General features: G+C 43.1%; 1 protein-coding gene and 1 long non-coding RNA gene across 4 annotated transcripts; one reads left to right on the top strand and one right to left on the bottom strand.

Moving 5' to 3' along the window:
- Positions 1 to 1,835: 1,835 nt before the first annotated feature.
- Positions 1,836 to 23,209, bottom strand: TMEM106B (transmembrane protein 106B). 3 transcript variants are annotated; one of them, XM_066628678.1, is made up of 8 exons: positions 23,097 to 23,209; positions 12,251 to 12,460; positions 11,930 to 11,993; positions 10,226 to 10,382; positions 9,972 to 10,112; positions 9,742 to 9,791; positions 9,161 to 9,214; positions 1,836 to 7,523 (listed from the first exon to the last, which is right to left on the bottom strand). In XM_066628678.1, exons 2-8 carry the CDS (start codon positions 12,456 to 12,458, stop codon positions 7,385 to 7,387), a joined length of 813 nt encoding a protein of 270 aa, XP_066484775.1. In that variant the 5' UTR covers positions 12,459 to 12,460; positions 23,097 to 23,209; the 3' UTR covers positions 1,836 to 7,384. The 3 variants fall into 3 exon arrangements, with proteins under 3 accessions (XP_066484775.1, XP_066484774.1, XP_066484773.1); XM_066628677.1 differs by lacking the exon at positions 23,097 to 23,209 and adding an exon at positions 19,477 to 19,603; XM_066628676.1 differs by lacking the exon at positions 23,097 to 23,209 and adding an exon at positions 19,508 to 19,603.
- On the top strand, positions 19,911 to 26,506 carry LOC136651927 (uncharacterized). The gene is made up of 3 exons (XR_010794551.1): positions 19,911 to 20,436; positions 24,566 to 24,597; positions 26,196 to 26,506. It is a non-coding gene; the product is annotated as an uncharacterized lncRNA (long non-coding RNA).
- The last annotated feature ends 234 nt before the right edge of the window (positions 26,507 to 26,740 follow it).

The following is a 26,740-nucleotide window of genomic DNA, read 5'->3' as shown; positions in this document are numbered from 1 at the left end:
TCACGGAGGCCTCCTCAAAGTAAGGGAATGTTTGTCCGATTACCTCAGAGTTGCATTGCCCTTGTGTCAGTGCTGGAAAGCACTGACATAAGGGATTAGGACTGCACCCTTAGACTTCAAGTGTCACAGGTACCTGTTGTTTTTGCTGCAGGCTGTATCACAGCTATACCCCATCCTATGGAAAAGAATCAAGCTAACTAAGAGCCCGATCCTGAGGTCTGTGGCGCAGCTCCGTGCCACAGACCTCAGTTGCAAACGTGCCATAAAGCACGTTTGCGGGGCTTACCGCCGGGCTCCCACCAGAGCTCGCCCAGCTTCAGCCGGCGCTGGGCTAGCGCACAGCGGTCACCTGGGTTCCGCAGCTCCATGGTCCCCAAGACACCAGGCTGTGGAAGAGGAGGCGGGGGTGTGGGGGATGCTTGGCCGGGGGCTGGGTAGAGGCGAATCCGTGGAGCCAAGCTCCACAGGATCCTAGGCGCTTCTGCAGGGTTGCTCGCCCTACACAAGGGCCTTTTAGTGGTGACCTTTTGGTCCCTCCCGTGGTAGCACAGGATCCGGCGGCAGCCCTCCATGGAGCTGCCAGGTCCGGGAGCTCCGGGCAGCTCAGGATTGGGCTGTAACATGGTTGTCATGCAATTCAGCAACCAGGGCTATGGGGAGGGAGTTAGAGGTTCTGGGTACTGAGTCTGCAGCCCTGCTGGTTACAATCATTGGCATACCATTGCTAATTAGAAAATAACCTGAGAGACAGCAACCCTGTTTTTGGCATGGAAATGAATTATCTTTGTTAAGTCAATTCTGCTGAATATTCAGTTAGAAACAGATAATTAGTAAAGATTTATAAAGTTCTATAGCAGTGGTTTCCAAACTGTGGATCGGTTCCAAACTGGTGGGTTGCAATCTGATTTTTGGTGGGTCGCATAGCAGTGGAGCAGAGCCTCCAATGAAAATACAGGTGATCAGATAACTGCCTCAAGCCTTGAGACTTTTCAAAAATCAGAAATGCCCTGCAAAGAGCTCCTGCAGTTTGCAAGCATGTGTAAATATACGGAGATAAATGTTGGACCACCTTTTTTCTGGTTTAATTACGTGTAAATAAGTAAGGGCACAATCCTAACCAGGTCTACTCAGAAGTAAGTTCTATTTTGTTCAATGGGGCTTACTCTCAGGGAAGTGTGGTCAGGATTGCAGCCTAACTATATTATTTCTTTCTAGATTTCTTACAGTCTTGTAAAACTAATTGGGTCCCAATAGTGTGTCAATTTTAAAAATGGGTTCTGGTGCTAGAACTCTTGGGAACCACTTTTGTTGACATCCATCAGTCTCGGAAGACTATGGTGTCACGCTCTGAATGGTGGTTCAGGAACAGAGTGTCCTCTCCAGTGCGCAAAGCCTGGGTAAAGTAGGTATGGAGGATAGGCTGTTACCCACGCAGCAAATCCCCCCCTCTCCACGTCGCTGAAATGGTCCAATGGAAAGGCAGAAGCCAATACGGTTGGTTCCAGCAGCGTCGCAGGAGTTGCCAGAACGTGACTGTGTTCAGCCATGAACTGCCTCAGTGACTCCTGCTCCGGATTTTGCCTTGAGGTTGACTCCTGAAGCCTTTTCCATAACTGGATGTAGCCAGAAGGCAGTGGAGGTTTGGGATCAGAGTTTTCCTTCTCTCAGATGAGCTGCCTTCCCAGGCTGACGAGTCCCATCTACCCGGTGGCTGTTTAGTCGCTTCTTACGACAAGTACAGCCTATTCTTATCCCCAGCCCCCAGGAGAAAACTGGGGACCACTGTTCTATAGCCATCACACAAACCCTTAAAAGGCATACCCAAACAGACAACATCTTAGAGAAGTTTTTATTTATCATGCTTTAAACACTGCATACAGAGTTTGTCACACACAGTTACAGGAACAGGAAGTTACCGTTCTGGAATTACAAAAATAGTTAAAACTTTTTAGCATTTCTATACATAAATTATATGCAGTTTTTTATACAATAAGCACGAGTAGTGGTTAATTAGTGGATATTTTTTCTTTTAAAAAACAAACACACCGAACAGTAAACTAGATCATTAAGTTTGTGTTTTTATGTAGAAATCTGCAGGATCCATTAAAACTGTAGGGCCTGCCCCACTTTGCCACTGCTAAGAACATGGCAGTACAATTACTCGATGTGTCACCGTGCACAGTATACTTGGCTATAAAGCCAAGCACAAATCCAGGAATATTGAAACACAGCCATCTCATCCCAGATAATGTTGGTTGTCTATATGCTCCGAGCCGGAGTCACACAGGGCACCTAGGGCAGCTGCCAAGACCCAGTGCCCCATGGCCTCTCCACTACTGACATGGACCCTGCCAGCAAACAGAAGTTGATGGCTGGGTAGGCCTTCCTCCCCTTTCCATGGTAGCAATTGCAACTTTTTCTTATTTTCTGTAGGCCACTAGTGGCAACAGCAGTGTTCTAGCTGGTGGCTGCTGTCCACTATCTCGCCCCCCTCCATTATGATGCTATACAAAGTACTGGAGAAGGAGGGGGAAACAGGACAAGCAACAGCCACTGTCACAACTGCTGCTGCCGCCAACCTGCAGAAAAGTTGCTTTTGTGACAATGGTAAGGGGACGGGGGGCCCACCAGAGGTCACTTTGCCGAAGGAACCCCAAACCTGGAGCTGGCCCTGTAAACGCTAGCATTTAAATTCTATTAATACAATTTAATTTCATACACAAGAAAAATGTTCTTCCATTCTTGTGACAGTAGTGTTTTAAGCCTACCTAGATATAACAGTTCTCAGGAAAAAAAAGGCAATGGAAATATACATAAGATGTCAATGAATATGCTACTTTGATTATATTCATCCAAAACATAATTAATATGCTAGATTTCTTTATACTATTTTCGTTAAGTACCTTCGCTATTCACCTAAATACCCTTTCCCAGTTACTCAGAGAAGAAATCACAGCAGTAGAATCTGACTTGGGAGTGTCCTTTGCATTACAAATGTATCAAAGTTTCAGAATATTCTGAAACAGAATTTCAATATTCTGTTGTCATTTCATATTTCATTTTGCTGTCAGTTTATATGAATCACACAGCAGTTGCACATGGAGTTACCAAAGTAATTACAGATTATAGTACAGTATTGTGTACAACATACACAATCAGAAATGCATGACATTTTAGATTACAAGTGAGATGATACACAAGAACAGTGCCAAAAAAATTACTTTTTACAGAGCAAAAATTACTTTTTACATTTAATCTGAATGCTTGTGTATGTGTCTTTAAGGAGTGTTAATCATGATTGCATTTTGACCACACCATAAAGGAACTCAATAAGTTAACATTTTCTAGTTAGGATTTACATTAACTGGGCACTTTTAACACACTTTTTAGATTTTTCATCTTCTACCAAACACACATGGTGTGTATGGACTGCCATAATTTACCCAGCCACCTTCTTCCATTTAAAGTGCAATGCCTCTGCTACAGGATACAAACTACAAGATTTCAAGCAACACACTGCTAATGGAAGTCTGCTTTTAGCAGCACGGAAACAGCAGCTGGTCAAAGTTAAAAGAGAAAAGGAAAAAAATTTACTGAACAAGTTATTAAGAACTTAAAAACTTTGTTAGGAATCAGCTGGATCTCTTAAGCAAATTCCAGATCATTTTCCACAGGGCCAACAATATGGCACAAGTAAACTGTGATATACTATTTCCAGGTGGAATTATAGACATTCAGACTGAACTGATGATTAGCCTAGGAGATATTCAGAAAATGGGAGGCAGTTTATGCATAGATTAGTTAAGGACATTTGTTGTGGGTCTTCCATGCATCTTTAAGGATTTCTGCCTGTTAACTTTATTCCAGAGACTGACCTTGTCAATAAGAGTTCCCCCATTACCACTTGCAGGGTCAAATCCTCACCTTTTCTCTTGAAATGTTTGTACTGCAGGACTCTCAGTAATTCATTAACATTCATCTCTTTTAAGCAAAGTCTTTCTTAAATGGCTCCAACACCACATATAAATGATACGCTATAAACATGTAAAAACCTGTATATCATACTGAATAAAGCTGTATGTGCCCAGTTTGGATTTGCTTGTTACGGCACATTTTTCAACCTGCCTACTTAAAAACACAAGGGATGGATTTTCAGAGTCCAGGGTGTTGGGGGAAATCTATTCTCCAGTGGTATGATTTGCTCTAGCATAGAGTTCAACTGAGCTGACGATGTTCCATTTCAGAAAAGAAGCCAAACATTTATATACTGTACTCCCCAAATATCTGAAGCCTACAAATTTTATAGCACAGACTATTTAAATTGAAAGCTTTGACCTTTAAGTTCTTAAATGACTTAGGAAAGGGTTTTTGAACATCATGTCACTGTGACCTCTGAAAAACATACATCTATGTGAAAACCACCCCACCCCCACCCATATTACAGCAAGTCACATCCCACACTTTGGAGTTCCTGGAGCAAGATAATTAGTCCATATAGCTCAATGAGTGTAGACTGTGGCTTTCTTCCGTCCTGTCTCAGGAGATTCCAAGGACTGAACTTCATTCTTCAGAGCTTTCCAACCCAAGCTGCTCATGATTCTTGGGGGCCATGCCCCACACTTCAAGTATTATGGCCCTAAGCCTGGAGCTTTTAATGGACACCTTCATGCTTACAAACCTGCCCAACTGATAAAATCTGCAGAAGAGGCCCTCCCACTGTCATACCCAGGCTGTGGAACTCTCCCAGGGAGCCACAATTGGCCTGGTCCATGCAGTTCTTCCACTGGCTGGTGAGGATCTTTTTATTCCAACTACCTTTTAATCTGCCCCAATACTGTACTCTGTTTTGCTGCTTCACTGTTGCTTTATGGCTTGCTTGTTTCATATGGTATTTTTATATGATTTTATTACAAGTCACACCATACTTAATGTGATAATAGAAAGGCAGGCTATAAATGTCTAAAATAAATGTATTTTTACGCTTCTAACAGCGTAACTACTCAGATGTAAGTTCCAGTGTATTCAATGGGGCTTACACCCAGGTAAATGTATCACCTAAGGCTACAATCCTATATATACTTTCCTGGGAGTAAGCCCCACAAAACACAATAAAACTTACATCAGAGTAGACACATATAGGACTGCATTGTAATTTCTCCTTAAGCTTAAATTTGTCTCTTTTTTAGCATTCTGACCATCAACTTGATACTTTGCAAAATGTATTTTCTTAACATAAAATATGCTGCCTTGTATCTGTTTACTAAACAAAACTCCATTTTAAGGCCTCTCTCAGACGTCAATTATATAACTCATTTATTTTCTACTAGTTCTGGAATGGTCTTATGATTTCGACGGCTGTACACAACGGGTCTATTGAGAGTACCAATGTAAATAGCTCATTGTACAGCAAAAAATTGCTATGGTGAGATATATTTTCTTCCGCTAAATTGATTTTCAAAACATACTGGAAAATATTAACATATCAATACCCATGTTGTATACAAATTTATGACAATGCACTCTTCCATATTGCAGCAATCATAGCAACCAGACTTAAACCCATAGAGATTCCTTCCCAACACCAAAATTCATACCAATCGTGTTCTTAAAACACAGCTCAATTATCAGCATTAAAGCTGACAAAAACGTTTATATGAATTTACAAGTTTGGCTACCTAAATTGTTGAAATACCAAAGGCTACATATTTGTAAAATGATACATGATGTATGCAAAAATGAACATGATCCAGCAAAAATTAGGTATGCACCACTGAGTTTCCATGTACATATGGAAAATCAAGTAGCTGCTTGAATTTCTCCCACAAAACTCAATGGGGCTTTAAAAATGTTCAACTTAGGATATGCCCTTTTTTTCAAATTGTCAGTATGCACTTTATCATATACTATGAAAAAGGCCAATATGTCCTATGACTAAACAAATGTGTCAATATTCTATAATTTCTAAAGCAGACCCTCTACCAATTAAAGCTACAGTAAGTTGAAAATGTTAAACATTACAACTGCACAATAAATATATAGCCTTGTACCATTCAAGCTAGATGCAACTTAAGCCTTATTCATACATAACCTGAACAGTGTATAGCTGGTTCCTATACATTTCCAGTATGCTTAGAACAGAAGCAGTCCAGACAGGTAAACTAACAAGGTTGCTGGCATAGGAAGTCACTACATTGGCCTGACTGCCTATGACTAGACCAGCATGGGTAACAACCATGTTACTAATACTGTACCATTCATTCAGCAACTTCTCCATCCAGCTCAGTAGAAAGGGACAGTCAAGTATAACCATCCTTCAGCTCTACCCAAGCTCAAGCTTATGAGCTCATAGGCCTATGAGCTCTTAGGGGGGAAAATGGCTTTCTTCTAGGAACTGAAACTGTCAAGCATAATATGTGAAGATGTGATTGGTTTTTATCACAAAACGTCAACATTCTGAACTATGACTGGCATATTTTACATCTGCATCAAGCTGTCCAAAGTCTATAGTTAGATATTACTCAAATGTCAATAACATGACCTTAAACCCAACACACAAAGCACATTTAGAGTTCTTACTTACTTGAGGATCTGAGAAAACATGCACATACTTTTCATTCATCAGCAATGACTGAAGACACAAAATGTGGACGAGTGTGGTTCAGTTTAAGGAAAACTGAGGACTATGTACTGTTTTTGCTGACCCACACCCCAATTATGTTTTTAGGAATTATTCTTTGCCCTGTACCCACCACTCTGAAAGTATGCAACAAACTGGAATTCGTACCTTCAATTTACCTTTTAAAGAATATCAATATATTCTATGCAAAGGCAGCAGGTACTTCATCTGTAAAATAATTCTTAAAGAACAAAATTCTTTTACAGTGAAAAGTGAACTGCCATATGGTTATTAATACAAATGTGTGTCTTCTAATGCAGTAAAATAGCCAAATATGTTCCAATAGATGTGTAAACCTCCATTTGATTGATGTCATCAGAAACCACACTAACATTTTGTCATTAGCTTATTCTCCAAAACATACTTATTAGGCACAGTCATTTACACAGTTATATGGTTACACACCAACTTTTGATGTCAGGTACTCTTCTTTCTTCCATTTAGGAAAAATAAAATAAAAAATCATGGATTTAAGATTTCCATCCCACCCCCCAACGTAACAGTAGAATACTTACACATGGAGTGGAAAGTTATCAACAGTGAATATATACAAGTTTGCCCTTTTTCTGTTCATGCCTCAAAGTACAGAAACCTTCAGAATTGCTAAGTTATATACATCTCACCCCTACTACGAGACACAATTGAAAGTTCTACTCAGATGAAAAAATCAGCAGCCATCTTCTTTTCTCCTTCAGGCAGAAACTTCTTTTATTGAGGTGGCTGGAGTACATTTAGATATTCTGACTGTCCCACCTGATAAGTTGTGTTTCCACCACAGTCTACATATTGGTATCTCTCCTGAGATATTTGTTCAGAGTGGCCGAAGTAAGAAGTGGTCACCGTCACTCTTGAGGAAGGGGAAAAAAGATATTTAGTTTATAAAAACTAAACGTAATTATACATTCAGAATTTAAGAGTTGCTGTACTGGATCAGGTCAAGGTCAATCATGCCTGGCTTGTTTCCTAATCACCAATCAGGTGTCCCTGGAAGCTGACAAGTAGAAGATACCAGTCTCCCACTGTGGCTCCCTGACAACTGAGATTCAGAGCCATACTGCCACTGAGTGCAGAGGTAGGATGCAGTCATCATGGACCATTAGCCACTGGCAGATGTTTGCCACAAATTTATCTAATACAAATTTAAAATGAAATGGACTAGCGGCAAATCTCCACATCATATGGCGACACATCCAACAGATTAACTATACACTATGAGGTAGAATTCGTGGTCCTAAAGTTAAGGTTGTCGTCAGTCCTAAATTCATTGCTAGACAACCCCTGGTTCTAGTGCTGTCAGAAAGGGGGTAAATACTCTGTCACTTGCTCCCCACAACCCCGAAATAGTACCATCCATAACACACTTACTGGAAGGTAAATCTCACTAAATTCAGTGGGACTTGTTTTTGAGCAGACATGCATACGATTGTGCTACGAGTCACCTTTTTCCCCTAAACGTATGAAATACAAGCATTTTAGCATTTCTTCATAAGGAAGGTTCTCCAGCTCCTAGATAATTTTGGCTGCCCTGGTCTCCAGCTTTTAAAACTCTACAATATCCTTTTTGAGATCTGGCAACCAGAATTGAACACAGTATTGCAAATGATGCTGCACCATAGATTTGTGTAAGGCAGTGTTTTTCAAGCAATGATAGTAGTACTTCACAGCATGACAAGTAAGACCTGGTCCCATTGTCATGGTGAACACATCACACTGCATCACCCAGTTTGCGCCCCCCCCCATGGGGATGGCTGGGGTAGTAGTGTACTGCGCCAAGATGTGGTTGTGCAGCTGCCTAGCCCATCAAAGGGGCATAGTTTAGGGAAGGAGGGAGCACTAACTAAAGCAAACTGCCCAGTCCTACGCACAGCTGCTATCACTAGTAGCAGTGAAACATAACATTGTACTTGGAAAAAATGATACCTGCAAAACCAAAAAAAAGTCCTGGTATAAGGGCATTATAAGCAGTCTTCAGTTCCTTTCTTAATGAACTCTAAAATGGGATTCGCTTTTTCTGTAGCTGCCAAACTTTCAGAAGAAAAATATTCTATGCTCCAAAGTGTGGTCATAATATCCTAATTTTAAATCGTCTTTATTGGATTAACAAAGACAGAAAGGGGTACCCTTCTAACAGGTGGTGTGAAACTGGAGTATGAGACACAACGTGTTAGACAGAACAAAATCTTGGTATGAAATGTTTTGTAAAGAAGAGCAAGACTAAGGAACCTACAAAATCACTGAGTCCAGCCTCCTACAGGCAATCCATAACTACAACATCCTCAATAGATGGCTATCAAGCTCTGCTTAAAAATCTCCAACAATGGAGAATCTACCACCTTAAGGCATCTGTAACCTTACTAGATAGATGACTAAGATGCTACTTCAGGCTAAAAACTGATATACAGTAACAAGTAGTTCACTTTCAATAATCTGCAATTATTTGCCCAGTTAATTTTGTTTGCAAGTGAAAATATAATAAGTACTTACTGCATCATGACTACTATGTTATGCACTTTGATAGCAGGTAAGGTACAAAAATCACTGTAAGAAGAAAACAAGCATTAGAGCACTTTATACAATGAACAAGCCAGTAAGGTAAAATTAAAACATGTTCCAATTCTTATTTCTAACTCATTAGGAGCAAATTTCCCCTCCACTTAAGAAAGGACTTGACTAAAATGTGTCGTCCCCCCCAAAGAAAAGTCAAACTTCTTCCCATTCTGAAACTGAAACACCATTGTGCTCCCCATGACATCAGATCTTCAAGGCACACAATGACCTACATTTCCCAAGATATCTAGCACAAGATACTCCCATTTCAGCATTCAAGATGATGGGGAGGAAGGGAAGCCCTGGTGAAAAGCTTCCCTGTTGCAGCTACCAGATAAGAGGGTTAAGGGACAGCCTCACTGGTTTGCTGACAAACTCATCATGGGCTGGGCCCAAATTTTGTTGATGTTTGGCCTCAACTCATAACAAACTCAAAAGGAGGGCAAACCCATTCCCTAATATAATTCTAGCACCAACACTACTACACATCTTTTTGAAATTCAAATCCAGTCACTTACTACATGTAGCTTAGTTCCTCTTGCAGGAGCGTGGGCACCATATAATCAATCTGAAACACAAGAAAATTCAGAAGAATTTAAGAGATTGCTACCACAAAACATAGCCACATGTTATATCACAACTGTGCAACCCTACACATGCTTACTCAGAAGTAAATCTCACAGTGTTCAATGGGGTTTACCCTCAGGTATGTTTGTACTGGATTGCAGCCCAAGTTCACTACATTTACCTGCTTCATATCCAGTGGACCAATGTGAGTAATATTGTTCAACCGTGCTTTCCCAATAACAGTCTTTGCAAACTGTACTTGTGCTATAATGTTCGCAACCTCCACAGAATAATAGTTGTTGTTTGTTATGTTCAGTGAATTCTGCAACAGAGATAATTCAGAATTCTAAATTAAATACAGTCAAAAATCTCAAAAATCCACATCAAATGACCACCACAGAAGGAAATAAAGGTTAATTTAAACAGCATTCTTACCGTGATATTTAAATATATACGCTTTTCTGCTTCATAGTCAACATATACCGATTTTACTCCAACGTATTCCACTTCAATAGACCGAGGAAATAAGAAAAATACCGCCAGACCAGAAAGTAGTAAGCATACGATTACAGATGCACTCACGTACAGCTTTCTGCAGGAGAAAGAAAAGAGTTACTGATAAATACTCCTCTATCAAATTCATGTGCACATTTTCCTTGCACTCTAAGGCAGGGGTTCTCATACATTTAGCACCAGGACCCACTTTTTAGAATGAGACCGGAAGTGATGTCATGACCAGAAGTGACATCATCAAGCAGGAAAATTTGTAACAGTCCTAGGCTGCAATTCTACCCACACTTACCCAGGTCCCATGAACTATCATTGTTAAAAGAATATACATAGTAGCTTGTTAAAAGCACAGGTCTAACATTTCTCCAAATGCAATCACATACCATGGTAGCATCAAGTATTATATTAAATATAAAATATTGAAATGAATGGGGCCCACCTGAAATTGGCTTGCAAGCTTGAGAAACACTGCTCTTTTTTATCAATAGCTTCAGGAGAAGCTCCATCCAACCAGCTACTTCTTTCACTATTCACTCCTTTGCAGAAAATTCACCTTTCAAAGGTGCAGGTGTGTGTACATGAGTATCTTGACTCTCCCTTTGCAGCTATAATTGCAAAGGATGCCAGCCAGCATAAGCTGCAAACCAACCCTCTAGAGGCTCGAATATGCAAAACCTGTAGCATAAATATGCACTATAACATGGTGCTGCTCTTTCCTAGTTGGGACAGAGTGCCGAAATCCATCAGAACCGCCCTACTTCAAATACTGGGCCAAGCAGTTCAGACATTGTGGCAGGAAAAACCACAGAACTAGGAAATGAAGGGGAGGGATGAAAGGGTCAGCCATCTACCATTCTCAGGCTATTTGTATCACTCCCTTAAGATGGCACCACAATGGCCTCGGCAATAACAACAACAACAACAACAACGGTATCTATATACTTCCTTCCTTGGTCATTGGAGTACTCTTTTGACTTTATTCAAGGTGGTTTACATGGGCAGGCTTTCTCTAAACCCCCCAGGCAGGTTTTACAATAAACAAGGAAGCTCTGTCTTTCAAGAACACACTACATTTCAGATGGGTCTTTTAATGTCTGGTCATCATTCTGCTGTGTTGCATCCCACACTGACAAACGGCTTCTTCTCTCCCACTCAGGACAACTCAGTTAAGTTAGTCAGCTTTCAGGTCTCGCCACACATGGAAGCTTCCAGTGATATTGAACTGGTGACCTTCAGATACTGTCTTCGGACTTAACAGCAGCTCTACCCTCTAGACCAGATCTTCTGCCCATAATGCCCTTCTCCCCCCCCCATTAGTACATGAGCCATGGCACCCAAAATGGTGAATTGTTGCCATCTGTGATTAATACATTTGTGTACTGAATAACCATTACAATGTCTGAGCACTCAGAAGTTTGTGAAAATTGCAGGCAGAAGTAACTGTAGCATTAAAGTCCAATTCCTTATGATGTACTTTGTCTATTGCATTGAAATGAAAGGGTCCGGGGGGGGGGTATAATTTCAAAAATGATATTGTAAAATATCAGAATTAAAAGTTTGGATATTATATTTGATTATGGAAGAATCTAATTTTAAAAGAATTATCTGGCACCATGCATTGATACTTACGTTCTTCTTGGCCTCAATCTCTGATCACTGTAAGGAATTAGGGCAACAAGCTGATTTTCCTGTCCTAGAAACAGGGAAAAACTATTCAGTGTCTTGATTTGTATGCATATTCAATACAGCTGAAAACCAGTAGGTTATGCAAAATCCTATGATGATATTCTCAGATACAAAAATCAGCATTAAAAAAAATATCAGCAACCCTCCAGTAGGCATTTTCTATAATAGATATTCATCAATCTCTCATCTGAAAATAAAGACTTGTAGAGAAATATAAATACATTTAGAATTGTACCCATCAGTTATTTGTGTATTTAAACATACCACGAGGGATTCTTCCCGTTCCCTGACACGTGGGACATGTGACGCTATCTCTTCCTGTGAATTCCACATATGGAAACTGTGACACATCTCCATTTCTTCCATCATCATTGTGATGCTCTGAGTGAACCAATCCATCTTTCATATTGTCAGATGATGTATTTCCATCTTCTTCGGGTGTATGCAAGGACATTGAAAGAGATTTCCCCATGTCTGAATGAAGAAAAGGTTAGAGAGAGACTTTAGAATGCAAGATATTTGCTTGGTAGCAGACCTGTTGCAGACTTTGCTTGGGAGTTCAGACTGTTTTTCATAGTTCTTGCAAACAAAAATCTTCCAAACACTTTTCTGAGAGAGAAAATTAAGCAATTTCTGCCCAAAGTTGCATATATGGAACAGGGACCCAAATGCTACACCTGTGGTCTGGGTAGAAATGGGTTAAGGATGCTGGACAGCTGCTTTGTGAAGCGGTGACCAGATAACATACACCACTTTGGGGAATAGCAAGATCACAGAGTGCCAGTTTCTGTATCCATAGGAACATAGGTAGCTTACATTACAGTGAGTAAGACCATTGGCCCATCTACCTTGGTACTGTTACACTGACTGGACTTTGCCATCCCTATCAGGGATTCCATCCCTATCAGGGAGATGTCAGGGATTGAACCTGGGACCCTCTGCATCCTAAAGCATGTACTTTTCTATTGAGCTACAGCCTTGCCCACTATTCATTACAGCTGATCTGTTTATATAGCATTACCAGATATGCTTTTACAGAACATGTGTTAACATGCACACCCTGGGGAACTGATCCTGTCTGCTGGGACCCAAAGCAGTGGCCAATGGCACAGCTCAATGATCTGGCAGGGAAGGAAGAAGAAAGTGTGAGTGAAGGTGCAACAAACAAAAACTTTATTGTGAGGATAATTTTACAAACACAGGCAACAGGAAAGATATGCAGGAGGAAAGTGATAAGAGGCACTAAGCATGTCATAGATTTGATTTCACACAAGACAAGGAAAAAAGAAAGGAGGGAAGGTGTGGATTGATGGCAAAGCTGCACCAAGGTTACAAGTCCCTTTCTGCTGTTTAATGTGTGCTGCACAGCTGCACTAGAATGCCAAGACCAAGCAATTTCCTGGGCAGGAAGCAAAGTGCAAAAGGGGAAAGCGCAAAACAACTCAAAGGTCTAGGCCAGCCATTTTCAACCAGTGTGCCGCGAATGGTCTGCAGGTGTGCCACGGGAGTTTGGGAAGGGTCATTTATTAGTAGAGCCATTGGAGGATGAGACCCCACCAACAGCATGGTGTGACTTGTCAATTGTCAAAAAGCTGATGGTGTGCCTTGACAATTTTAGCATCTTGTCAGTGTGTCACAAGATAAAAAAGGTTGAAAATCACTGGTCTAGGTAGTATCCATAGCTGATGACACAGAGGAAAGCAGAGCAAAGAAGCCTGGGCTACTTTTCTGGAGAAATGGGTGAGCTTGCAAGACAGCCTACAAAGGTGAGCTGTCCAGCCTGCACGCACACAATGACTTTTGTTTGCACTTGGCAAAGGGGAGAAGGAAAGAAGGGGAAAGCGTTGGAAAGAGAAGGGGATTTTCTATTACCCAGCCTGGTTGCAACTTGGCACAGTGATCCTAAGTGAGCAGCTGGAGCAGGCCTGGTCCTGGTGGGTCAGATAAGCAGTGGCAGCAAGTCAGACAGATCAGTGAGGGACAATAGACATGAGGGTCAGCTTTTTATACTATTTTTTCCCCATGGACTCCTATGGGGTGAGCTCATTATGGAACCTTCCTTGGCGACTTGATGGCCTCCGATTCCTCCTACCCGAATGAGTGCTGCCATTGTTTTACACCTTGCCAAGGAACTCAAAGAAAGCTCTGGAGGCCAGTTGTGCCATAAAAATAACTTGTATTAATAATAACTTGTATTCAATTAATAATTGAATTTGGCCATGCAGCTGTTGAGGATTGGGGATCCTTCTTTTGTGTTGCTAACAACTTTATTTATTCCCAGTCAGGAAGCTCCCAGAGTCTGGCTTTTGTTCACAGGGCAAGGTGCAGGCATGGAATTTTCCAAGAACAGGAATCAGGCAGGGCTTCTTCTAAGCTGGCCTGATAAAAAGTGAGAGGTGATCACTCTGACAATAGAATATGTGGCCTTCCTCTAAGCTTTGTGAGATCTGAGGCATCTTGCCATGCTTCTGAATCATGGTACTGGCCTAGGTCACGTAGACACCCAGTGCCATGTACACATGTATATAAACATATCACACATCTTTCATTTCAAATAAGAAGACTTTTCAAGCAACAATAGCCCATTGATTTTTCAGAATGTGTAGAATTTTCCTTCTTAACTTAGTTATTCAACAAACAAACCACTGTAGTTGTAAAGTTCTGAACTGACCTACATTTTATTAGCGAAAAAAAATGTAATTGTACCTTCTGGGTCCAATCTATAAAGAATCAGACAGCTATTCTAGTAAATTGCATCAATAAAGTGAACACAGTGTTGCAAGACTGGTCAGTACAATTGCTTTTCAATATTAACAGTTAGCAAAGGAACTGCTTTGCAAACAGTTTACTTAATATACGCAAACTAAACAATACGACTTCATATGGATATCTAACTGCCAGGAATTTTTTTTTAAGAGAGTGCATAAGGGGAAAGTATTTTCTGATCAAATGTAGGCAAGAACCCCTCTAAACCTTTTCTAGAAGACCTAAAGAAAGGAGACAGAATGAAAGAGAATGATATAATAGAGATCATAAATAAGTTATTTTGGACAGAGAAAATGAAAGGAACACGTGTGAACACTTGTAAGTCCTACATATCTTTTATCAGAAAGTAAAAGAGCAAGCGTATACAGAACCGCAAGCTATATTAACTAATTTCAGTGTGACTGATGCAGAAAGTTAAGCAGATACTGACAAGCACTGATTGATGGGGGACAAGTTCTGCAAACCCTGTTATTAGGCATATCCGTCATTGCCTGGACAACCATGAACGGCAACCAGGTCGTGCATCAGAATGCCTTGTGGCAGCCAGATAACACCCCAGAATGCTTTGCAGGCCCCGGAACAGGGAAAGAAGGCAGCTAGCTGGTGAAAGTGTGAAAGGAAAGCATGCAAAGCGCAGGTTAGCCAATTGAGCTGGCATAGAAGAGAAGGAAGCTAGCCCACTGAGTTTGGTGGAACCACCATAGTAGATGCAGTTCATCACTGGCCAGAATGTCACTCTGTGGTGCATATCTGTATAATGCCTTACCACAAGTTTAAGGCAATAAATCAGTTAAGAGCTCAATTGTACACAGAAACCATGGTTCAGCTTGCTGATTCTAGGCCTGGCTCAGAAGGCATGTTCACGTCAGAATGACCTGCTTCCAAACTTGCTAGCAGACAGGCTGAAAGTGCAAGGAAGCCACCTTAACTTGCTGTATGAAGCAAATACAGTTTGCTTCAACTATGACTGCAAACCCACCACAAGAACTACTAGCTTGGCAGCAGGTATTGCAGGGGCACAGGATGCTGGTAGCTGATGTGTGGGCCCAGTCCTCCCTGAGAAGACATTTGTGTGAATCAAGGTGAAAACTAGGTGAATCAAGCAGAGGTTAGCATGCTAGGAGCAAGCCAAAAATCTGATGTTTTTTGTTTGGCCTGTGTCTACTGTCCTTTAGATTTTCACCTTAAATATTTAACATGAAACCAAAGTCAGTTACTAAGCATGCAATGGATTTTGCAAGATAATTACTGCTACAATTTTATGCACACTTACTTGAGAGTAAGCAACACAAAACAGAAGACATTCAGCACAAGTTTAAACTGGTTTACTCAGAAGTAAGTCACACTGCTCTCAATGAAACTTTTTCCTAAATAAGGATGCTTAGGATTGCATTTGGCTTTCAAGCCCTGCTCATATATCCTAGTTCCCATTCTCAGGTTCCATAATCAAATATTTAGAGGCCAGTCCTAGGCAGGGACGGAGAGAGCATCAAGTTCCCAATTTCTAGGCATTTGCAGTGTTTTGAACTTTTATTTATGAATAAAATTCCAGTTTTGGAAGATTCCCTGCCTCTTATCTGAACTGAAGCCAACTGTGACTGCAACTGTACATACACTTACTTGGGAATAAGCACCACTGAACTCTATAGGATTTACTTCTGAGTAAACATGCATAGGATGTAGGAGTGCCAATTCTGACTGAAGTTACTCCTGGATATTCTCCCACCCTCAACATGATGTGACATCATTTAACCAACAAGACTCTGCCAACATCTCAAGGATTCCTTTCAGTAGTCTCCTAGAGATTGATGTTTATTCCCAGAGATTCCAAGTCAACTTTGGAGGTTGGGAATCCTAAAAGGACTGTGCTGCAAATCTCACGTTTTTTTTAAATGAAACACCAGGGTAGCAAAGTACAAATTATTCACAACACCAAAGGTAAAGCTGCTGTTATACTGAACTTTCTTGTACCAACAGCAACACATTAGGATGACAGATTCTTTCCCAGTAAAGATCTCAGAGCAGATGCAGTACTAAACCATGGGTGATACAAACCATGATGTGCAAAATCGAAACAAACTATAATTTAGGACTTCCTAGACTGCTTTTTATGACCAGGAGTGCTTGAGGGCACAGAATTCACTAGACCAGCGCTTCCCAAACTTGTTAGAACCACGACCCATGTTTTAACATAATCTATCGTGACCCACTAGACCAAAAAAGGTTATCTAGAAAGAATATTTTATCTGTTTTTACTACTAATAAATAATTAATAACAGGGTTCCAGGGCTCCCAAGGGTGCTAGAGACCTTATGTATATAGTAGGTGTGTGTAGACATTTGCTAGTTTCTCCCTAGAAACTGAGTTCAAGGACTGTTCCACAAAACCATTCAGGGTAACTGGAAGGTTGAACCACAGAACAAAATGTACAGTTAGGGACTTCCAAGTCAGACAAAATTCTGAAACTGAGTTCACACATGATCTACAGCACACCAGCTACTAGAGAAAACTAGAAAATGTGATATTTTAATTTAGGACAGTGGTTCTCACACATTTAGCACCAGAACCCATTTTTTCAGAATGAGAATATGTCAGGACCCACCAGAAGTGATGTCATGATCGGAAGTGGTGTTCCTGTGGTGTGTGGGGAGGCAGGTGAGGCAGAGCCTCCGCACTGGAGTCCTTTGAAAAGCGCTGCCGTGAGGCACCCAAACAACCACAACCCTCCAGGGACAAGTGGTGCGTGGGGAGGCAGGTGAAGCAGAGCCTCCCCACTGGAGTCCTTTGAAAAGCGCTGCCGTGAGGCACCCAAGCACCCACAATCCTTGTGGGTGCAGAGACAGAGCATCCCCACTGGAGTCATTCAAAAAGAACCTCACATGGTAGTGGCGCTTTTTGAAGGACACCAGTGGGGAGGCTCTGCCTCACCTGCCTCTTCACCCACCGCATCAAGCAGGAAAATTTTTAACGATCCTACGCTGCAACCCTGCCCACTTACCCAAGAGTAAGTCCCATTGACTATCATTGTTAAAATAATATACATAGTAGCTTGTTAAAAGTACAGGTCTGTAACATTTTCCCCAATGCAGTCACATACCATGGTAGCATCAAGTCTAATACATTAAAAATAAAATATTGAAATGAATGGGGACCCACCTGAAATTGGCTTGCGACCCACCCAGTGGGTCCCAACCCAGTTTGAGAAACACTGATTTGGGGGCATGAAGATTACCTTATACAACCAGTTAGTGTTTGAGCTAACAATTTTCTCCTCTACAAACTAGGCAGTTCCTTGCAAAGTATTTTTTTTCTGTTTTGAAAACTTTTTGCAGCCCACTAAAAATCAGCTCACAACCCACTGGTGGATCCTGACCCACAGTTTGGGAAACACTGAATTAGATACCCTGGTAAGAGCTTGGAGTTTTGCTGTGTTGGGGGGGGGGGGGGAGAGAACAGTTTGGCTGCTTTGGGTATTATGCTTGCAGTTTCTACAGATTTTATAGCTGGCTCGTTTCCGATTGCTTGTTTGTTTTGGGGCTTTTCATTATGCTGATTATTCTTGCAAGTTTTACATTGTGATTTACTACTACTTCTACTCTACTGGGTAAGAGTAGACAGCCTAAATATCTTTGATAAGAAAGACAGCCTAAATATATTTAACAATAAAATATATGAATGCTGATATGAAAAATAGTCTAACAAACTTCTTACACAACCCTATGTACAAGCTCCACCTCAAAATAGCTCCACCCCTTTGAGGTGCCAAACCAGTTCTGCGGGAAGTGGACCTAAGTACACAAAGACAGCCAAGCACTGAAAGATGCAACTCAAGATAAAGAGAGAAGAGGGAAGGGGAGCAGTAAGACACAGCAAGGCCACATCCAGGACAGATGTCGTCCCTATGTCATCAGAGGGACAATTCCAATGGCAGCCTAGCAAGTTCAGCTCTCTCAGGGGGGCCACTATGGAAAAGGCAAGAAAAAATTCACCAGGTTCTGTTCCCTTTCTGCAGGTCAGACTTGAAGGCCCCAAGCCTACCCAACTCTCTAGCGCTGATGCAGAAGCTGTGTGCTGCATCCTGTGGTGGAGAGGGCAGTCAGAGGTCTCCTCCAGGGACATGCGGTGGGTGAAGAGGTAGGTGAGGCAGAGCCTCCCCACTGGTGTCCTTCAAAAAGCGCCACTACCATGTGAGGTTCTTTTTGAATGACTCCAGTGGGGATGCTCTGTCTCTGCACCCACAAGGATTGTGGGTGCTTGGGTGCCTCACGGCAGCGCTTTTCAAAGGACTCCAGTGGGGAGGCTCTGCTTCACCTGCCTCCCCACGCACCACTTGTCCCTGGAAGGCTGTGGTTGTTTGGGTGCCTCACAGCAGCGCTTTTCAAAGGACTCCAGTGCGGAGGCTCTGCCTCCCCTGCCTCCCCACGCACCACTTGACCCTGGAGGGCTGTGGTTGTTTGGGTGCCTCACGGCAGCGCTTTTCAAAGGACTCCAGTGCGGAGGCTCTGCCTCACCTGCCTCCCCATACACCACACGTCCCTGTGTGCCTCCTCAGGGGAAAGGAACGTTTGCCCCCTTGCTTGGGGGCTGCACCTGCGCTGGAAAGTAGGCTCGGCCTGGGCCCCCAAGCTATCTGCGCAAACAGGAACCAAGGCCAGACTCCCAGCAGCAGCCGCCCAAGGAAAGGTGGAGAGGCAAGTGGGCGCGCGCTCCCTCGCCTCGCTCACCTCCCGCTTGCAGATCCCCAGCGCGCGCTACCTGCAGAGCCCGGGACGCGGGAGGAAGCAGTCCCCGCGCCCGAGGCGGCGAAGCAAAAGCCGAGGCCTGGATTCCCGGGACGCCCCCAGATGGCTTCTGCTCCCAACGCGTGCGCAAAGATGCTCCGCCAGCCAGGCATCCCTCTGACGCAGGGGGCCGGCAGCGCCTCCCCGCCGCCTGCGTCCGCCCCTCTGACTACGATGTAGCCCAACAACAGCTACTGTGTCTCCAGAAGCCTCGCTAGTCCCGTCCTCCCCCATGGACCCGGAGCAGGCAGCCTGGCGCACTGGGAGGGAGGGCCTAAGCCTAGGCAGGCCTACTCAAAAGTAAGCCCCATTCTAGCCAACGGGCTTACTTCCCAGGAAAACGTGGCTAGGCTTGCAGCCCAAGGAGGCAATCCTAGCCATACTTCCCTGGGAGTAAACCCCACTGAACATAATGGGGCTTACTTCTGAGTAGACACGCATCGGCTCGGGCTCCTGGGACCCCACAGGGCTTACTTCTGAGCAAGCAGGCGGAAGATTGTGTTGTGGTGGCGGCTCTGAGCCTGCAGGGCGGGTGGAGAGTGGCTGCAATCCGAAACACGCTTCTCGGCCTGAGATGAGCCCTGGACGTTGTAGGACTTGCTTCCGAGTAAACACAGATTGGGTCGCGCTCTTGGGGGGTTGGCCACTTGCTCCCCTCTTTTGCCTGCCCCGAAAAGCCGAAGGGAGGTAAACTGGGGAAGGGCTGCGGTTGCAAGAGGGATCCCCAGCTGTAGTTTCGCTGCCTGCTCCGGATCTGCCCGACAGGAGAAGTAAATCGCTGCCTCGTTCCTGATATCTTCCCATCTCGCTTCCTTTGAGGCCTCTCCGTTGCGCAGCCATCCTTTCTTCCTCTCTTCTACAACTACAGCCTGACAGTGCAAGCCCATTCTTGTCTACTCAGAAGTAAGTTGCATTGTGTCCAATAGGGCTTACTCTAAGAAAAGTGTCTATAGGCTTGAAGCCTGAATCCTGTCCACATTTACCTTGGAGTAAGACCCATTGACTAAAATGGGACTTACTTCTGAGTTGTCATGCATAGGATTGGGCTTTGAGGCCCCCTGTATGTCTACTCAGAAGTAAATCCCTCACTTCGGTGGGGCTTACTCCTCCCTGGCAACTGTACTGAAGGTTTGCAGCCTAGACGTGGCCTCTAGTCAGTGTACAGTGAACTCCTCCTCTGTCAGGTGTTGTAAATACAGCCTCTAATGAAAGGAGATCCATTTTTTCAATGTGCATGTTTACTATTTGCTTGTATTTGTCACAGATGCTGAGGTTAGGTGCTCACCACTAGGCATGATGACCCTCCTCCAATTTCCAGATTCCCAACCTGGCTCTTCAGCTAAGAAATTTACACAGGTGCAAGTGCTCACTTATTTGTTAACTAGTCGCAGACCTTCAGGTGGCAGTGTTAGGAAAGCCATCTACCAAAAACAGGGGGCTCTTGAAGTTTATTCATTGCACACACAGAGCAATCCTGGAAAGAAAGTTGCCAACAGGGGGGGAGGGAGAAAGCTACTTGCAAAACACAATCCTGGCTTTATGGGGGTTGTAGTATAGAGGCTGATATTCCTATTGCTAGTACTACAACTCCCAGCATGCTTTGTGCTCCAGTTTCCCCCTCCCCCCAAACACATACACACTTTTTCACATTCTGTCCTGCAGGGTGGTTTTATCCTCATCCTTCAGGACAGGGATTGTCCAGAGCTCCAAAAGAGTCTCTCTAAACTGAGGGAATGGGCAGCAAAATGGCAGATGGGTCTCAATTTAAATAACTGTAAAGTGATGCACATGGTGAAGAGAAATCAAAACTTCACATGTATGCAGCTAATATGGGTTCAGAATCGGCTGGAACAGATCAAGAGAGAGATCTTGGGGTGCCTGTGGGCAGCTCAATGGAAGTGTCAACCCAATGTGTGGCGGCAGTGAAGAAGGCCAATTTTATTAAAAGGAGATTGATAAAACAGCCAAGATTATGATGGCTTTGTACAAGTTGGTGGTAAGGTAAGGCCACATCTGAAATTTTGCATCCAGTTCTGGTTGCCACATTTCAAAAAGGATATCATGGAAGTGGAAAAGGTGCAGAAGAGAGCAACCAAAATTAGTAGGCTGGGGGCCAAATCCTATCCAATTTTCCAGTGCCAAATCCTATCCAATTTTCCAATTGGGCATGCACTGCATCCTGTGGTGGGGAGGCAGTTCCCTTATTTGTTCCCTTATCTTGGAGCTGCATTGTGGCTGCACTGGTGCTGGAAAGTTGGATAGGATTTCACCCTGAGGCACCTCCCTTACAAGGAAAAGTTACAACATAATTTAGGGCTCTTCAGTCTAGAAAGAAGGCGTGGGGGTGTGATTGAGACATCTACAGTTATGCAGCAATGGATAAAGGGAAGTTCTCACACAACACCAGAACCAGGGGACATCCACTAAAATTGAGTGGCAGGATAGTTAGAACAGTCCAGAGAAAATATTTCTTTACCCAGTGAATAATTAATCTGTGGAACTTCTTGCCACAGAGTGTTGTGATGGCACCTGGTCTAGATGCCTTTGGAGAGATTTATGGAGGAAAAGTCTACTCTTGTTGTTTTGCTCCTGCAACAGACCAATACGTATGCCTAATCCTTTGGATGCAATTTTTTTTGAACTTAAGTTGATTTGGAAACCTTCCTTCTGCTTTTCTGAACTAAAAGACAGAAACACATTTTTTTTCTTCCAATTTTTTTTCCTCTAGAAACAAAATTAAGAGGATGGGGAAGGAGGTAATTTGTCTACAATATCCAGATTTAACCAGTTGATCTGCTGCACTTCTCTGAAGTCTTTAATACCTGTGAAGAAATTATTAGGGCTACAGATATTTCCCCAGTGGCCATCTGTTCATGATATGGCACTTCCTCGTCTAGTAGACACAGGCAGCGTGTTTAATGGCATGCAGTGTAAATTAATGAGCTATAGATTTCCAGCGCTCCCATTTACGAACACTACTTCAAGAAGAAACATGTTTTGCAGTGGGAAACTTGATCACAGCATATATGAAATCAACAAAGGTAAGTTAATACAACAGACACTCCAGTGCCCAGACTCAGGAGGCTATTGAGAGGAGGGGGGCACAGCAAGGTGATGTAACAGCACAATCCTGTGCACATCTGTGCAAAAGTAAGTCCCATGGGGGTTACTCCCTGGAAAGCATAGAATTGCAGCCTTGATGCGTTGCCAGGGGGAACGTATCCAGTGCTGGCCCACAGCAGCCTAGCAAAAAGGCAGCCTTCCCATGGCCACTACAAAATGGCAGTTAGCAACTCTCTCTGCTCCTGTCTTGCAATCGAAAATTCCTCCTGCATATCCCCCCTTGCATTTTAGCCCAGCGCTCTGTGCACACCGATGCCCCACCAGCAGATCCCCTTATACCCCACATACAAAAACACCTCCCCCCCCCCCAAAGTGCTTGCTTTGATCAACACAACAGACTGTGCGTTTGGCCCCTGGCACGCACCAAAATAAATGCAAGCCCCTTTTCGTAGCATCTCCTGGCAGATCCTTCCCTACCCTCCTGCACTCCAAGAACTCACCAGTGCTGGTGTGATGGGCAGTCGATTCCCGGCAAATAAAAAAAACAAAAACCCAGTGATGGTGGTGATCGAGTCTCTGCTACTCTCCCCCGTATAGCTCCAATCGATGGGAGCAACCCTTCCAAATTTTAATGCCAGGTGCTACGGAGCATGCTCGGTAGTACATACTGAAGCCCTGTGCCCTTTTCTTGCCCTTACTTGGAATGAGGTTTTCCAGTCCTGCTGAAAATGTGGGCACTGAGCACCAGATCTGGGGGCAGAGTGAAGGCACAGAGTCCAGGGTTATGCCCTCTGATCTTTCCCAGCCAAACAAAGCTAATATACATGGAGAGAAAACTATCAGTAGGGCTAATTGTAGTAGAGCTGCAGAGATGCAACAGACTGGAAAGCCTACAGCTGGTCAATTTCCGAGCATGCTCAGTCTCTCCCAATGTAGCCCTTGCCCTTACTGATCTTCCGAAAGAAACCCTCGTTGATGCTTGTTTGTCCGGATAACTACGAAGCTCAAAGGATGCTAAAGTGACTTAGTTCCCAGATCCAGTTCCTAGATCTTTATTCCACAAAGTGCTGCATAAGCAACCTGAATGAGGAATCCCGATTTCGTGCAACTGCATCCTCAAAATAAACTTTTAAGCCATTTCTGCCCAACGCAACAAGGTTCTGCATATAGGCAACCAGGATCAAATGTGTACGCCTGTGGGCAGGGCAGAAATTGAATTTATGTACTAGATAAAACTGCCCCCCCCACTGCCCCCCCCAATGCGATGCATAAGGACTGCATTCAGTCCCAAGGATTATTTTTGTGGAAAATGTTTTCACATGCCAGGCCAACAACTTAAAAATAAAAATAAAAAAATAAGAGGAAACTAGGAGTTTTACTCCCCCAAAATAAATTTCAGGGGACCCTGTCTATGAATTGCATTACTATGGTGTCATTGGATTTTTAGAAACTTAATATGGTCATGTTGCCAGAACCAAATTCTGCCTGACCCCATAATCGGACCCCAGGCTCAGTTATGGCTGAGCAAGTCTAATAAAACAGGAAGTTAGTGTGTCTTTCTCAACACCAAGAAGCTACTTTAGCTGAGTTCACTGTCTGTTTATGCTAAAAATAGTGAAATGAGAAAGCACTTACTGAGACAGAAGCTAAGCAATCAGTGAAGAGCCTGGGAACCACAAGAAAATGCTATATAAAAATGTGAACCTTCTTTTGCCAAGTGCTACATTCTGACATGTTGGGTCGGGGTAGCCCCTACTTGCTAGTATGAATAAAGGCCTTAAAAGTCCTCAATGGTTGTTCTGTGTCTCTTTTCCATCCAACCCCGCACTCCTTTAAAGTTGAACTTGCCCATCATTCCCCAAAGACTGGGCAAGTCACCACATGGAAATGCAGATATAATTTTGTTTGATGTTTGTCATCAGTTATTAAAATTTGCAATAACTCGTATCTCTTTATGATTTGATTACAGGGCAATATAACTCATTGAAAATTCTGAGCAAGGTAAGTGTATTAGAGTACACTCTAATTCTGATGTTAAAATGATGTCAAAATCCAAATACTTTTTTTTCTTTTGTGGTTATCTTAGTTGGCAACCTTCAGTCTCAAAAGACTATGGTATCATGATGCTTATCAACTAAATTAACATCATCTACAAAGGTTGCTTATTAACTGTGCAAATGGTGTTTCTATCAAATTCATTTCGTATTCTTATTTTTTTATCTAAATTGTTTTGTTATCCACTTTGGTTGGTGGGCTGAGGAGATGACAAATTACCACAGGGTGCCCTGCACCTCCCACTTGCCATCCTTCACCAGACCACTACCCACCTGGCTGATCTCCCTGCCTGTTACCACAATCCTCCTGGTTCACTCTCTTTACTACCGGGAAAGGAAATGAGTGAAAAGGTGGCGGGCCTGTAAGACAAAATGGAACACCACTCATCTTCTGTGGTGATCATTGCTGTGATCCTTTTTGCAGTTTTCTTTTTTTAAAGCAGATTGGGTGGGCAGAGCCTGGGGTCAGAATGAAAAAGGTAGCCCCCACCTACCCAGCTTGTTTGAAAGAGAGTCAGGAAGAGGATTGCAGTGGGGCTGTTGGACGATGAGGAGTAAGTGGAATGGAGGTGTGCTAATGTATGCACAGGAGTAAAAAATGGGGAGGGGGCACCAATTCAGCTGGGATGGGCCTGTCACTACACGCCAAAAACTGTAGGCACCAATTCAGCTGGGATGGGCCTGTCACTACAGACATGTGCACTTTTCATCTTGTGACAGTGCAACTTGGAACTCTTCCTGATGCATCCTTTGGTCAACCAGTCTACACACACAAATGCATGTGTTGCACATCCACTCACAAAAGCAGCCACTTACCACACTCTTCATGAGGTTTCTTCAGTTGTCAAAGTGGAGGACTGCCATGTTTCTTTTAAAGAGGCTGAACGAAGGAGCTCCTTTGTTCATGTGGTCCCTGGAAATCAAACTAGAAGTCTTGAACTTCTGTGTTTGAAGAAACCATGTTAGGAGTAACATAAGGAAGAGGGTGGAAACTGCTTCAGTGCAGGAAGCATCCATGTGGGGGGGGGGGCTGGAGGGAGACAGTGGTGGCAGAAGACTCAGGGTGAAGGGCTGCCCTCTTACTCCCCCCCCCAATTCACTGCCTTTTCACTCCCCTGCAATCTGCTGCTGATAAAATCTATCACCTCCTCTAATGGATGGGCCTTCCCTGTGTCCAATTATGCAGTAGAGTTATATTGTTGACTTCACAACCTGTTCCATAGTGACCAACTATGCACAGTGGAATTTGCAGATTTACCAGGGTTGGGGTATAATATTATAACAGAATATATATTATGGGCACAATCCTAACCCCAGCACTGACATAAGGGCAATGAAGCTCCAAGGTAAGGGAACACACATTCCCTTACTTTGAGGAGGCCTCTGTGAGTGACACCCAACTGCAGCACATATCCTATTGGTACCCCTATGCCAGTGCTGGAAAGCACTGACATAAGGGGTTAGGATTGAGCCCTATGACTATCTCTTTTCTGTTGGCTCTGCTTTTTCTTTAAACTTTTTTTAACACATAAAGTTATTTTTCAGGAAATCTTCAACAAACAAACCACTCAAGTTATGCATAATAATTTAGCTTCTGTTCCAAGTTCCCACCTAACATATGATGGGACTTAACTTTTGCCCTTGATGTGGGGCAGGCTGCAACATACAGACTTCGTCTCATTTGTATTCTTGAAGACCATTCTTCTGGCACTTAATTTGTGATAGCTGATGTCTGAAAGCTGATGTACAACTCCATGTTCTCAAGAAGCATGGAGCCAGATATATGGGGTGAGCTATAGCCTCCGAGATGTAGAGTATGCTTTCCTGACACAAAATGTGACAGGCAAGGACAAGTGCTCAAGTAAATAAAGACAAATGCCTCTTGGGTTTTGATTGAAAACAGGAGAAGTATTCAAATATGCCTACACGCTTTGGATGTATTGAGCCTATCTATTACTTCTAAATCTGTTCCACAGTAACATATACAGAGCTTCTTTTGGTTAATAATTTAAAGGCAGATAACCAGCAACTCCACACAGCTGCTTTCTTGTTCATACATACAACTTCAATCTAATCTTTTGTTGCTGTAC

The sequence above is a fragment of the Tiliqua scincoides genome, chromosome 5 (genome assembly GCF_035046505.1).
Source record: "Tiliqua scincoides isolate rTilSci1 chromosome 5, rTilSci1.hap2, whole genome shotgun sequence".
Classification (NCBI taxonomy): Eukaryota; Metazoa; Chordata; class Lepidosauria; order Squamata; family Scincidae; genus Tiliqua; species Tiliqua scincoides.
This window is presented reverse-complemented; position numbering and strand designations above follow the sequence as displayed.